The sequence below is a fragment of the Chaetodon trifascialis genome, chromosome 15 (genome assembly GCF_039877785.1).
Source record: "Chaetodon trifascialis isolate fChaTrf1 chromosome 15, fChaTrf1.hap1, whole genome shotgun sequence".
Taxonomy (NCBI): domain Eukaryota; kingdom Metazoa; phylum Chordata; class Actinopteri; order Chaetodontiformes; family Chaetodontidae; genus Chaetodon; species Chaetodon trifascialis.
This window is the reverse complement of record NC_092070.1, coordinates 8242288-8256199: the sequence shown is the minus strand read 5'-3', so window position 1 is coordinate 8256199 and position 13912 is coordinate 8242288. Positions and strand designations below refer to the sequence as shown.

The 13912-nt window shown below is 43.7% G+C and overlaps 1 protein-coding gene across 5 annotated transcripts in view; it reads left to right on the top strand.

Annotated features, from left to right (window-relative positions):
• The window catches only part of LOC139343851 (myosin-10-like), a 50877-nt gene that overhangs the window by 11088 nt on the left and 25877 nt on the right, over window positions 1–13912 (top strand). For all 5 annotated transcript variants that reach the window (XM_070981683.1, XM_070981680.1, XM_070981684.1 and 2 more), the window contains one exon: window positions 13854–13881. In XM_070981683.1, coding sequence (XP_070837784.1) covers window positions 13854–13881 — 28 coding nt within the window. The remainder of the gene's footprint in view (window positions 1–13853; window positions 13882–13912) is intronic.

Here is a 13912-nt window from a genome sequence, read left to right as displayed (position 1 = left end):
CTTTCAACCAGAATATTCTGGCTTGGAAGACGCCGAAGAGGAAAATTCCCCACATCCTTGAAGGCATTTTGGTTGCTGTTCACTTAACATGAAAAATACAAACCGCAGCTCTGCTGGAAGCTTTGTGGTGGCTCTGTTTGCTTTGTTCCTTCCTTCTCCTCCTTTGATCAGGAGAAACAGGAGGACAAATGTGTGGAATGCCCACCTCTCTGTCAGGTTCGGTCACGGGCTGGGTTGCCATGTTTAGTCCCCAGTTTAACTGACAACACTGTGTCCCCATTTTCTTCTTATTTCACCCCTCAACCAGTCAGACCACAAGGCTTAGTTTTGGGCAGATTTCCAAATTCCCAGTGTCTGTGTGTATGCATTTATGTGTTTATCTGTTTCTATTTATTTTTCTCCTCTCATCTCGCTACTTAGTTTCCTGTTACTGGCTCGTGCTGCTGTTTCTCAGGAAGATAGATTAGGCAGACATACACCCAGGTGGCAACTGCATTATACAGTAGTGTTACTGCAGCTCAGCTTACTCAAGGAACCACAGCACTGTAACAGAGCTGATTATTTTCTGAGGTGAATGCCACAGATAGCTCTGCATGTACCACATACGCTGCATAGCAGTAAACCTCACGGCAGAAAACATGTCAAAGAATATGCACGCATGTTGCTTTTCCAACAGGCAAGGAAACATTTAATTGACAGAATTTGGTTTGCAGCTTGGCAAAACGATATTGGAAAATGACATACTACAGTAGGATTTCTTTAGATCAGTGCCAGTCTTGCAACTCCACCCCATGGTCAAAGTTATAGCCGTTTCATTCGCTTTGAAACAAATGTGAAGGGGTGGAACACAGATGGCACTGTAGACATGTTCAGAAATGCAAAACCACTGTCAGGTTTCTCACAGATGGGTACAGATAGCATAATTTTCCCACGTTGCTGCTTATGTGCAGTACATTTCATGCATGTGGTTGTTAGGAGTGTGAGACAGATGAAGGGCAAGTCCACATTCATACTCAGCTTATATACATCAGCCCTGTCAGCCCTCCCATACATCCTCTCCTACCAAGTAAAGCGTAATGTTCAAATAATACATCATTAAACTAGTGCTGAATTTATATGCAGGGATTTTGACAGCATTTCACTTTTACCAGGTGTCTGATTCTGACCTCCTACTTGTAGTTCAAATCCCAATCTTGTATGCACATCTAGTTAATGCCAGGTGAAAACTGGGCCTAAGAGATCGCGCCGAATCTGTAAGAAAGAGACACCAAAGCTGGCAGTGTACTACAAACAAAACTGAAACTGAAATTGTTGTGGGTTTATGACAAAGGAAGAGGAGACATGTGTGACTGTGATCACTGCCGTATGTGCAGGCTGGCCTCCCCTCAATATACCGCCATTCAACTGACAGTGTCATGTCATTGGTTGCTCACTGTGTTATTTTAGATTCACATGTACTAGTTATATATTTATACTGAAAACATTCAGTAACTATGGAACCAGTGCCAAAGCATTCCCACAGCAAAAGAAGTGTTTAACAGTTAGAAATGACCAGTTTTTTATTCAAAACATATCTTCAAATCACACTAACAGCACTGCAGTCATGGGTACTACCTCACATGAACTAGGAGATATGAAATATTTCTAATCCAGGGAGTAGAGATGGGGGAGAGGCGAGAGGGAGGGCCATGGTGGGAGAGAGAGGAGGGAGAGACGAGGGTATGTTGAAGGCCCTAATATTGAAGGTGATAGTGGGGGAAAGGGCTGAGCTACGATGCAAGTGGGCAGACCCCTACAGACACGGTAAGCAGGATTGGTAGTGGAGATCTGAGAATAAAGAGGAGAGAGTAGAGAGGAAAGCAAAGGAGAGCGAAAAGCAGAGAACGAGGGAGTCAGGCAAAAGCAAGAGGGAGCAGAGGGTACAGGGGAAAGGCTGAGGGGGCGGCCGGCATTGTGCCTCACAATGGGGGCTTTGTGCAGTCTGAAGGGGGCTGGGAGCAGGGTGCAGTGTGTGTGTGTGTGTGTGTGTGTGTGTGTGTGTGTGTGTGTGTGTGTGTGTGTGTGTGTGTAAGGGGAGGCCTGGAGCCACAGAGCTCTTCCCTGGGAAATGAGGCCTCTTGTTGGGGCAGTGAGAGCAGGAGAGCAGGCCTGGGAGAAGGCACACCCAGGGCCTGAGTGACAGGACAGGTGTGGAGGGTCAATGGGAGTAAGGTGTGTGTGTGTGTGTGTGTGTGTGTGTGTGTGTGTGTGTGTGTGTGTGTTCATCAGAGACTTTTTCCTGGTCTTCAAAAAGGTTGTCTGTACTCGCTATATGTTGAGGAGATGACTTTTAGACAAACAGGGAAGCCTGTTTAAACAGCATGTTTGCATAAGTGTGCTGCAAACATACTCTGTTTTACACTCAGGCACACACGCATACACACACACACACACACACACACACACACACACACACACACACACACATACACATGGGCAGATGCGTCTGTGAAGGCAGCTGTGGAGTTCATCCAGGATAAAATCATATTTCTGTTTGGGGGTCGTACCTCATTTCTGATTTACGTTCCTCCTCTCCCCACTTTTCCTCCCTAACCTGGACAGAGCAATGATTGGGAAAGCTGTTGTGTATGTCCGTTCTCATGCATATGCACAGTGTATGTAAGAAACCTCAATCTTGGCTTTTAAAAAATCATTTTATCCTCGTTTTTAGATATTACAGATTGATGTATTACAGAGTCATACAACCGAGAGACGGTGATTTAAGGTCTCTGTCATGCATTGCCCTCGTTTCTGGATGGTGTTGTCATGAGAGACACATAGCATTGATACCAGAAGCCTCATCATGACAGATAGGGTTACCTGACTCATACTGTGACCGCCCTCTCACTCACAGCCCACAACCTCTCAGCCCACTGGAGACCAGGCAGAAAAGCAGCGACTGTAGATGTTGCTTGATCCGCTCCATCACTCTGTTTAACAAGCAGCTGATGGTATTTATTCATCTGTAAACTGAACACACTCACAAAAGCCTGGTCCTCATCCAAGACTCAAAATCATATAACCTTTTTATTTAAAGGCAGTTTTACTTCGTTCCACCTCTAGTTGTCACTGCTGCCCAGTTGTAGCAGCCATACAAGCGTAGTTTATTATATTATTTTATGAAGTCATAGACTGGCACACAGTCTCACACTGATACAGTTTCCCCTCTGTGACTGGACCCCTTCTCCCCCTTGTGTGTCTGGATTCCTGTGGGGCTGCAGAGCTTAGTGCTGTGATATAAGAGGTGCCAGCATAAACACACACGAAAACAGCCTTGTCCTGTTGGATTATGGCAGGCCTAGCCATCACAAAGAACCACTGTGGACCAAACAAGCCATCCGATGGCTGCCATCTGCAATCGATTACATTGCCAAATACTCTCTGCCACATCTCCCGCAACTGTTTTCTCTCCCCTTTCATTGACCTAAAGGCAACACCCAACAGCACAAGGCTAATTTTACACTCTTGGTAAGCGTGCTGTTGTGGAGCAGTTAAACTCTGTTAGCATTAGCGGTCGACTGATATGGGTTTTTTAATGACCGAAAGCAGGGTGGCCAATTTACAATACTGATATCATGCTCTGCAGTGCACATATTTAAAATTAAAAAGAAATGTATCAGCTAAATAAATGTCCACAGGTAATCAAAAAATAAACAGCATTTATCAGCAGATAGCAGCGTCATAAACAAATAATGAACATCTACCTGACACTGGAGATGTCAGTGGTTAACAGTTGATTGGTTATCCACAAAAATATTTTTGACTGGTTCCACATGTCGGTCTACAAGTTGATTTGCATACACACACACAGTGTGATGCACTGCGGTCCAAATCCAAAGAGGAAGGATGAGCTAAAAGTCAAGCAGCCAGGGTGGACCAGCTAGCACTGACCACAGACTGTTGGAAAAGCTCTCACACTGACCTGCCACTTTATCAGTGCTGACTGGGAGCATTGTTGCCATTATCTGGCAGTTACCTTTTTTTACACAGAAAAGTCTCACATGTTGAAGTCTCTCCAGTCATGAAGTCCAGTGAATAAAAGTTAGATGTGAAAATATTCTGACTACATGCTGTTTTCCTCTGCTGCGTCTTTGTTGTCCGCCCTCTCTCTTGCTCCTCTACCAGTTTGGTGAATTACGAGTTTATTTGCCCATTTTGCAGCTGCTTGCTGCTGCGCTCTCACTCAATACTGGACCAATTTCAAAAAATGTTGTCCCCTTTAGTCACTTGGGCACAAAAACATAAGAAAATAGGGTCCATAAACGCAGGCATTTGACTGGAATTTCTCCCAGTTGTCTGGGACACTGAAGTCTTCCAGGACATGACTGGATGGGAGATGCAAAATTAACAGGATATTTTCCAGCAAAATTGACTGAAACTAACTGTGCATGTGTAAGACTAATAGTGCAAACTGTGGTTCAAGACATCCACTGTCTGTGCACACAACTACTTGGGGGACAATCAGTGCCAGAGAAGTGTCCTTTGAACAGCAATAGTGATGATGTTTATTGTGTCTCCATGGGACACTTTACAGGTAATCCCTGCTGACAGTGACAGTGTTTCCAGACGGACGTGAAAAAATGCACTCTGGATCATAGAGTGTCACACCCTGTGCAGTTGTGTAATATTGCCTCGGCACACACAAAGGAAGAGAGACAACTGGTTGCATTGCCTTTGGTCTTTTGACAAAATCCTCATTTGGATCCTCGGCTGGAAAACTTGAACTGCTGTGAACTAAGATGACGGTAACCCTCAGAGAAAGCAGCAGTGGCACTGTAGCAGCAACAAAATGGAAATATAGATTAAGTATAATGAAAGTCAGAGTCACTCTGTTCAGAATGTTTTTCTATATGACTTTGACAGGTGAGGTAAAGACGACAAAATTGTGTTTATTTGGTGCAATTATTGCTAATGAGTTTAAGACTGGAATGTAATTAGAGTTTGTTTAGCCGGGCTGACAAACAATGGTGTGAATAGTGATGGACCCCGCATTCCTTCACTGTTGTGGGAGATGAGAGCATTGGTGTTTTTGAGTACTTCTATTTTGAAGCTTGGTCTGGATTGACCGCTGTGCTCAGTGAACCAAAAGGTACATTGAGTCTCACTGTTGCCATGTCTTTCTTTTCCGTGTGATACTCTGTGTGTTTGGATGTAGTTGGTTCACTGTTTCTTGTTCTCTGAGCTACAGGTAGTACAACTCTACCTCAACTTCAGGCTGCATGAAACTGTCTCACTCCCACCCTCACCAGATGTTATAGCCCCACTCACTGACTCCCGACTGGGAATTTGAGCCATGGATATCCATTCCACCGTCGGCATTCATATGTTGTCTCTCTGCTATGCTGCCATATAGCTGGCACATATCTTCAGGGCAGCAGGCATGAACTACAGTTAATGCAGAGGAATAGGCCTATTAGATTTCAAAGACTCTTCTAATTATCCCAAGAATGTTTACCAGCCCAGCACCTCTCCACGAGGAGCATGTGGGGCCTGGCCCTCTGCACCTCTCTATCTCTACCGTTCTACCTCGATACCCCTCGTTTTCCCTCCCAGACTTTTCTCATTTCACCCTTGCGTCAGAAGCATTTGAAAAATGTGCTTTGTGGGACTTGAATAGGGAAAGACTCCAAAAGCCTGTCTGAATGCTCTCTGTGGAGCACGGCTCAGACGGTATAACACAGGCCTGTCGAGCCAAACACAAGCCCACAGGACATGTGGCTGAGAAGCAAAAGACTCCAGCGTCCGTACGTGTTCGACACTGGTCTTAAATGTACTGCTGAAACTGTTAGATTCCGTTGCTCTTACCAAAATTAGCCATCATCAGCTTGCAATTTACTTACTTACTGAATTAGCAGGTTGTTTTTTATAACTTCATAAGTTTGTGATTAAGTCCTATGTGAAAATGTCTGATCTTCTGTGTTGTGGCGCAACTCTTGTCATCTTTTCTGTCTGTGTATGATTAAAGGAATATTTCAACATTTTTGGGGGAAAAAATGCTTATTTCACTTATTGGGAGAGAACTAGATGAGAAGATCAATACCACTCTTCCAGTCATGTATGACGTGTGAAACATGTCAGCTCATGTGTGAATCTATGGCCAGGAGCCAGTTAGCTTAGCTAAGCACAAAGACAACCAGCACTTCAAAACTCACTCATTAATGCATTATATTGTTTGCGCAGTGTTTTGTAGCAGACTGTTTCTTGGCTCTTTCTGTTTAGAAATCAGAATAGTGCTTCTGTGTGCATGTGCATCAGTGTGAATGTAGAGGCTTAATTTTCATGAAGGTTCAAAGCCAGTGATGACACAGAGAACTTTAATTTGAGCTGAGTACATTTTTCTTGGCTTCAAACGAAGTGGGTGAGCTCAAGGATCAGGTGATGCAGTACAGTTTTGGGATGACATCACACTGTGTTTTTCTGCCTTATAAAACCACTGAATGAATATTTTTGTAAATATATGCTTATTCTGAATTTGATGGAGCGAGTTTTCACCACTCTGTGAAACACATGACTGTATGAAGGGTATTACTATGGCCACACGTTTTACACAGGGATGCTGTCCCTGTAGTTATACCACAGCAGGAATATTGTCTTTAATCTGCATATCCAAAGAATAATTTCTTTCAGTCAATCATAAAATCATTAACTTAATTGATAAATAATATAATTGTTAGTTGCAGTCCTGCCTTGTCATAATTCTATAGATGTTATCAAAATACACATTCACCCTTTTACACCAAACCCGAAAAGTGTTGACCTGCACTAAACAGCTCAGCTCTTTGAAGAGAGGAAGTTCAAGTTGTAAATGATGAGAATACCGTATGTGTATGTATGTAGGTATGTGTGTGTGTGTGTGTTGGATACCTCACACACTCCCTCAGATGGTCCCTCACACCCTGCTGTCATTTCTGAGAGGGTGGGGACAGTCCCTAACCCATGATGACAATCTATTTCTGCCTGTGATCTCAGCTGCCAACTTTCATCACTATCCTGAAACCGAATCAGAAGCACTGAACAACACTTTGGATTTCATCTGCGAGCGACATGATGTTATTTATAGCTTTTTCTGACTCCCATGTGCCACCGTGGTCTTTCCTTTGGCTATCTCCATTTTCCCTTGGTCATTCTCCTATCTGTCCCTTCCCACCACACCCTTCTCGCCTCGTCTGGGAAGCATTCAGATGCACAGGGGAAAATCCTGTGACAGTGGGCTTCAGGACGGTCTCCACCCACTCGCTCATTTGCTGATGGCGTGAAACTGATGCATCTTCCCTGCACAGTCTACATTGTCACTTTTGACGTCTTTGCTCGTGATTGTCACAGACGGGGCCTGTATTATTTGAGGCTGATTATGAAACACACAGGCTAATAACTGTAAAAACACACATGACCTCCACACTCTGACCCCAGCACACCTGCCCCTCATTTCCCTTTAACGTCACTTGTGTTGCACCACCAGCCTGCTGAAAACAACGCCTGCTCCACACCCAAGAGGCCCCAGTGCTGGTAGGGAGGGGAACCAGGGGCACCCGAATTCCACCACACAAACATGCACACACACACACATACACACCAATTGGTACACGCAAATGGCCAGTCAGCTCAGTGGGGCTGTCTGCCCTGCAGTTCAGAGGCTCATGAATGCCTCTGAATGCCGAACTGGCTGCTGGTTCAACAGCATTGCAGTGATTAACACAGTTGAACTGTTTAGTCACTCAGCAGTTGCGCATTGCCGTATGTACAGAAACACACGTTGTCGAGTTTGATCTGGAGTTCTGGTTAGTTTTTGAGATCAGTCGGAGGCTGAGCCGCTCATCCACACGCACACACACACACACACACACGTCGGTTTCTGCCTAGTTTAACTACCTAACTAACATCTGTACTCACGGCACATTAGCTGTTTGGGGCAAATCACAAAGGTTCAACATGTGGTTCAGCTGTCCAGTTTACGTGAATGATCTGAGGCATCATCTGTGATCTCTGCTTTCTGAACTTGAATTGATTGTTTCGCCCTCTAACGGACAGTGGATCAAATAGCTAGTCTTTGGCAGTTTTTATACCCTCAAGGAAGATACCATCTCATTGTTGCATGTTTTAAGTAGTTTGTGCTAAAGATTTCACCTTTTGATCAGTTGGTCATTTATAGACCCTGTGCACTGTGAAATGTACCCTGCGTTCTTTCAGGATACTTTAATGTCCACCTTTAACCCGCCTTCCTCTTGACTTCATTCCAGCGGTTTAAGTGAAGTGACTGTTTGTATTACCTTAATCTCTATTGGAGATCACAGCTTCTAAGACTGTTTATCATATCAGACCTGCTGTTTGAGGATGTGGCATATTACTCTTCATCAGCCCTGTGCTTCACTGTGTTTCATTTGCTTCTCATCATAATTGTCCGGAAGCTTCGAAGTGGCAGCGAAACACTGCAGGTACCCACAGACCAGAGCACTTCCAACTTCACGCTGACTGTTTGCTCCTTCCACTGTCTGGGAATGTGAATGAGTTCTGTCTCACTGCCACACACACAAACACACACACACTTAAGGCTTTGTTCCTCTGGTTTTAAGTAGCTCTGGACTGTGTCTCGCCTCTGCTGTAGGCCTTCATGAGTAAGAAAGCCGCCATTTTTCTATACCTTTGCACTAATGCTACCATCATATTCCACTGTAACGGGTGAGTTGTGTGTGCACAGCTGTGTATTTGTGTGTTACTCTGGGTAAATCTCACCACATATAACAGTAGATGAAGTTTATGAGAGAGCGGCTCACTGGCTATCGCTCAGGATTTCTTATGTGTGTGAAGCGGTTGCCATGGCGCTAGATTTTTCACTGTGTGCTGTTGCATTTTACGACTTCTTTTACGAAGCAAATTGTGAGAGCGTGAGCTGCAGCGTGGAAAAATGTGTTACATCCAGTTGCAAAGACCCCAAAAGGTTGAAAATCATGTTTTCCAGCCAACTTCCATTTTTGTAACAGTTTTTTTTATAGCAGCATGTTCCTCATCAGAAAGCTGTGTTTATGCTTCTTTAATATTGGCAGAAAACCTTGAAAAGCGTGTTTGAGAGCATGAGGTGGTCAGTGAGTTATTCTATACATAAATAAGAGCAGGGTGCCAGTTCTTTATTTTAGTTATCTGTGTTATATTAAGTATGAGATTAATGAGAATCCGTGTGAACGTAATCACGGCTTGTTTGACAGCTGGCTGATCCACATGCAGAGCTGACATTAAAGCAACAGTTTGCAACAATTAGGAGCGCAATTTGTGGGTTAGACTTTAGTCGAACTGCACTGAACTGCAGCCAAATTGCTGAGGACCATTGACAACAAATGGACGTGATTATGATCCCTGCGCTGAGCGTGTTTTTGTACGCTACGGTTTGGTTTGAACAGGGGATGTGCAGAATGTTTCTGGTGGTTGTGGTTTGGAGTTTCTAAGCCTGGAGCCAAAATGAGAAATTTTGTTCCACACTCAGACTCATTAAAACAAACTGTTTCGCTCGTCATTTGGTGACTGCCCATAATTTCAAGATAACCCATCTGATCCATAGCTTGAATGATGATGCCATTATTTTTTCACCTTTTTGCCTATTGAATCCAAATTTACTTCTAGTTAACATTAAGTTTGACCATATTGAACATGTTTCCCTTCCCTCCACCAGCATGGACAATATGTATATTGTCCTAATCTCTTGGCCTCTTGCTAATTAAAATCACTATATTTACTAAGACCATGGCATTCCATACAAGGAAGGAGTGAATAGTTTACAGTAGATTACATCTGTGGGTATGAAGACAGAACAATGAACGAGTTATAGTCCGGAGAGGGTTACTAAGGCTGTACAAGGTTAAATGAGGTCGTTGATAAGGCGTTATGATAACGATTGGGGCTTTTGTTGAGATGGAGGGAGAGGGGGAATGCTCTGGAATGTGAAGAATGAGGGTTTGTTTAATCCTCGTGGGGCATAAATTATTAGCAGCAAAGGGAACCCTGCTGTGCAAGACAGGCCCGCCTCCTGCCATGGGAGTCTGAAGTGGGATTCCTGCATGTGAATATTGGTTTTCTACACCATTGAGAGAGACTATATGCAGTTGTTTCAATTGACTGGAATGATAAATGGTCATTTCCAACATGGTCAGGAAAGCCTGGAATGGAGCTGGCTGCTACATCAGTTGAAAATGTTGTTTTTTCAGAGCTGCATGCGCTCTTCCTCGAACATGGAGCAGGAGTGAAGCATTTCACCCTTCAGTGAACCGTGGTATGACAGTGCAGCAATACTGATTGGTCTGAGAGCTGACTTTTTCCTGTGCTGTCATTTAGATTTGTATTTAGCTTGTATCCAGACAGAGACTGAACTTAAGTCTAACCTAAAAACTAAATGGGCCAACTTATTTCCATCTCCCGTTAACATTACCTAACTCATTGGCTGTGAGTTGCTGCGGTGGAAATAATAGTGCAGCTAAAAGTTCTGATGAGGTGTTCAAATTAAAAACATCTGTCGTATGGAAAAGTGATTTTGTCGTCAGTACTCTTTAGTGGTCTGAGTAATCTGGCTTTGCACCATTCCTGGGGGAAAAAGGGGAAATGAGAGCAACAGAGGGAAAGGGGAAACACAAAGGGGGTAAAGATTTAGTGAGGCAGTAATGAGCTACTGGAAAGGAAGAGCACATGCAGTTTGATTGGTCCGCCTACGCCAAGCCAGCATGGCATCCTGGGTAAATATGACCCAGCAGTTGGTTGCTGTGGTGATCTAGGAAGCTGCAGCTGCCAAGAGAGGCAAGGTGGGATTATGGGCAGGATGGATGCACGCAGACACCCACTCAAACAGCACAGGTCACTTTAGAGAGTTTACAGTGAATGTCACAGAAAGTAAACAGCACAGCAAGATGATACAAAAGTCATGTTTAAACAAACTATAAAGACTGTCAAATATCACAAGATTGGTAAATTTACCTCTACACAATTACATATATGTAAGAGGCTGTATTCAAAAAGCTGTTCAAGATGCTGAACAGGTGCTGAGCAGGAGAGTGATGGAGTATTGTATTGGATTTCTCTCTACTGAGAGGTATCAGTAACTGCTTTATGTTATCTGACCATACGGACGATTAGAGTCATAAAAGGGATGGAAGATTAAAGGAATGATTGTCTATTGTGGGTAGAGCTGAGAGGTTAATGTGTGGAGGTGATGGATGTCCACAGAGGAATATAAGGTCAAATGAAAGTATAAAGAGGGAATGAGAGGGAAGCTGGGTAAATGGATGTCTGATGGGCAAGGAATGAAGTGAGCGTAGCTCTGATAGACGTCTAAAGGGGGGGGGTGTGTGTGTTTGTTGGCCCTTTTGTTTGTCTTGTACAAACTTTGCCATCCCTTCCCCATCAGCCAGGACAGGAGGGTGGCCTGTGTACATGTTACTCGTCCACATGCACACTCTCATTCCAGCATCACCTTCATAGGTCCATCTGTTTCTTCGTCGACTTTGCAAGGACGTTTTCCCATCTGCTCTTTCATATCAGTGATTTCAAACAAGTGACTGCTGCTGGACAAAGCATAGTTCCAGTACGCCAAAGGAAAAACGTATCTGTCACATGGTGTTTATTAAAGCACCAGAGCAACACTTGAGGTAACTGAATGGGAATTTAGGCCGGCGGCAGTTGTGGGCAGTTACGGGTCACGTGACCCCGTGAACCGTTTTTTGTTTGTTTCTTTTTTGTATTTGTCACAGATTGCAATCAAGTGCTAATTTCAGAGGCATGAGGTCACAAGTACAAACTGGTTCTCCCTCTAATTGCGTAAAGCTGGGGCTGTTTAGTGAGCGTGTATGTGGTTTTCACAGTCATGATGGGTTACGCAGTATTGCGTGTCTCAGTCCAATGAGGCCGGAGGTACAAGGTCTTGTGAAAATCAACATTAGGTGCATCTGATAAGCTTCAGGTTTATGTAGATGTGGCTGTGAAACACAGACAGGAAGAGTAATCAAACTCTGACCCATGTTTCAAAGGCTGCCTCATCACCAAGGGAGATGGGACCAGTTAAAGTGAGCAGCTCATTCATCATTCCCACTGTTACAGTAACTCTCATGCAACACAAGCGTGCATACATTCACTTATCTGCATAACATTTGAATTCATCATTTATGATGACAAAAAGCAGACTGGAAAGAGAAAAGAACACTCCTTTTAATAGCACAAGTGCAAACACAAACATACAGTGTCACCAGCTTTCGTCGCCTGAAGGAAATTCACGCTTAAGAACAAAAGGTAATTTCTTTGGTGAAAGCTCAGACCTTAAAGTCTCTCTGTGATAACTGACCCACACCAACAAGGTGTGAGTTAATGAGTTATAGGAGGCGGTCATCCCACAGCGAATGGCTATTAGACAAGCCTCTAATATTAATCATTAGAGGAGGGCTAATTGTGGTCTTTTGCTGCACTGGCTTTGTTCAAACGCAATGGAAGAAGAGCTCAAAGAGTTTTTGAATAACAGAGGAAAAGATTTAACAAACTGCCTTTGACCAAACACGACTTCACTCGTCAAATATCCCCCTTCAAGACAGACAGTGTTATATCTAACAGTGTATAATCTGCTCTCATTCCCTCAGTGGTGCAGCTTGTTGCTGTGAGATGTGAGTGCATGCAGGGTGGCCCCATTCCTTTCAGTTTTATTCAGTTTAGGAATGTGGAGGTGTTCCCAAATTTGTCTCTTTCAGGAAATGAAAAATCTCCTGACTTCCTGCCACAAAAATTTCAGCAACACTGCCGCAGGAGGACTCACTTTGTGCCTGGCACAAGAAGTATTGTTTCAAAATCATAATCAAACCTGTTGTTGTCTCTGGTCCTCATTTAAGTCTTGCGTGGAACCCAAACTGCTTACCAGGACACCGTCCAAAATCAAAGAGCCCATTTGTACACACCAGTTGTGTGTGTGTGGTGTTAGACATGCTGTGCCACCAGGAAGGTGTCCACATAGCTGTTCCTCCTCTATGCCACCCATGAGACAAGGTCAGCTATGCCACCTACCCGTTAAAAAGCGATGTGATGTCATGTGTCGGGGATGAATGGTTTTCAAGCCAAGGACGAGCAGAGGAATGCAGTTGAAACTAAATTTAAAGCAAAGCAACCTTAACATTGTTAGTTCAATTAATAATGGAAAAAAAATCAATGAATCAATCAAAAAATAATGGAACAATATGCACGTTTATATAGTTAATAGTGTTTAATGATATCCAGTGACAGTTTCTGCTAATAGCAGGGTCAGTTCCCACTTGGCTCTGGTATTTGTAGTACTTCGTAGTGTGCAGCAGGGCCTTCAAAGTTGAGGGGTCACACACTTCAGTGGGCATAGCTAATCCTCTCATCTGGAGCTTGGTCTGAATTCCTCTGTGATGAAAGGTGTTCGGTGGTTTGGTTACTAGTCTGGGTGTCAGTTTATTGGTATTACACAGCATGGCTCTGCAGGGTAGTCTGGATGGAGGAGGCTGAGGAACGGGCTGTAAAATGTTCTCTTCACACACACACACACACACACACACACACTGGACACTGGAGCAATATTTCAGTGTTTTCCTGTTATTCTCAGGAAAGATTGTTGTCAGTTATGTTCATATAGAAGTGATCCTACCACACACTAACTCAGCATACTGTAGCTCCAGTATTGGCATGTTGATGCAGTTCCCTACCAACAAATAGAGCTGGTTAAATTTGATTGCATTTGTGTTATCGTCCAACAGCTTGACCACAGAAGGCCCTCTAATGAATGTTAAAACCAGTGTGTGGAAAGATGTTGACTGTGTTTTTCTGCTTTCTCTGAACAGATCGTGAGGACCAATCAATCCTTTGCACGTAAGTACTGCAACTCTTAACTCTCTATTGA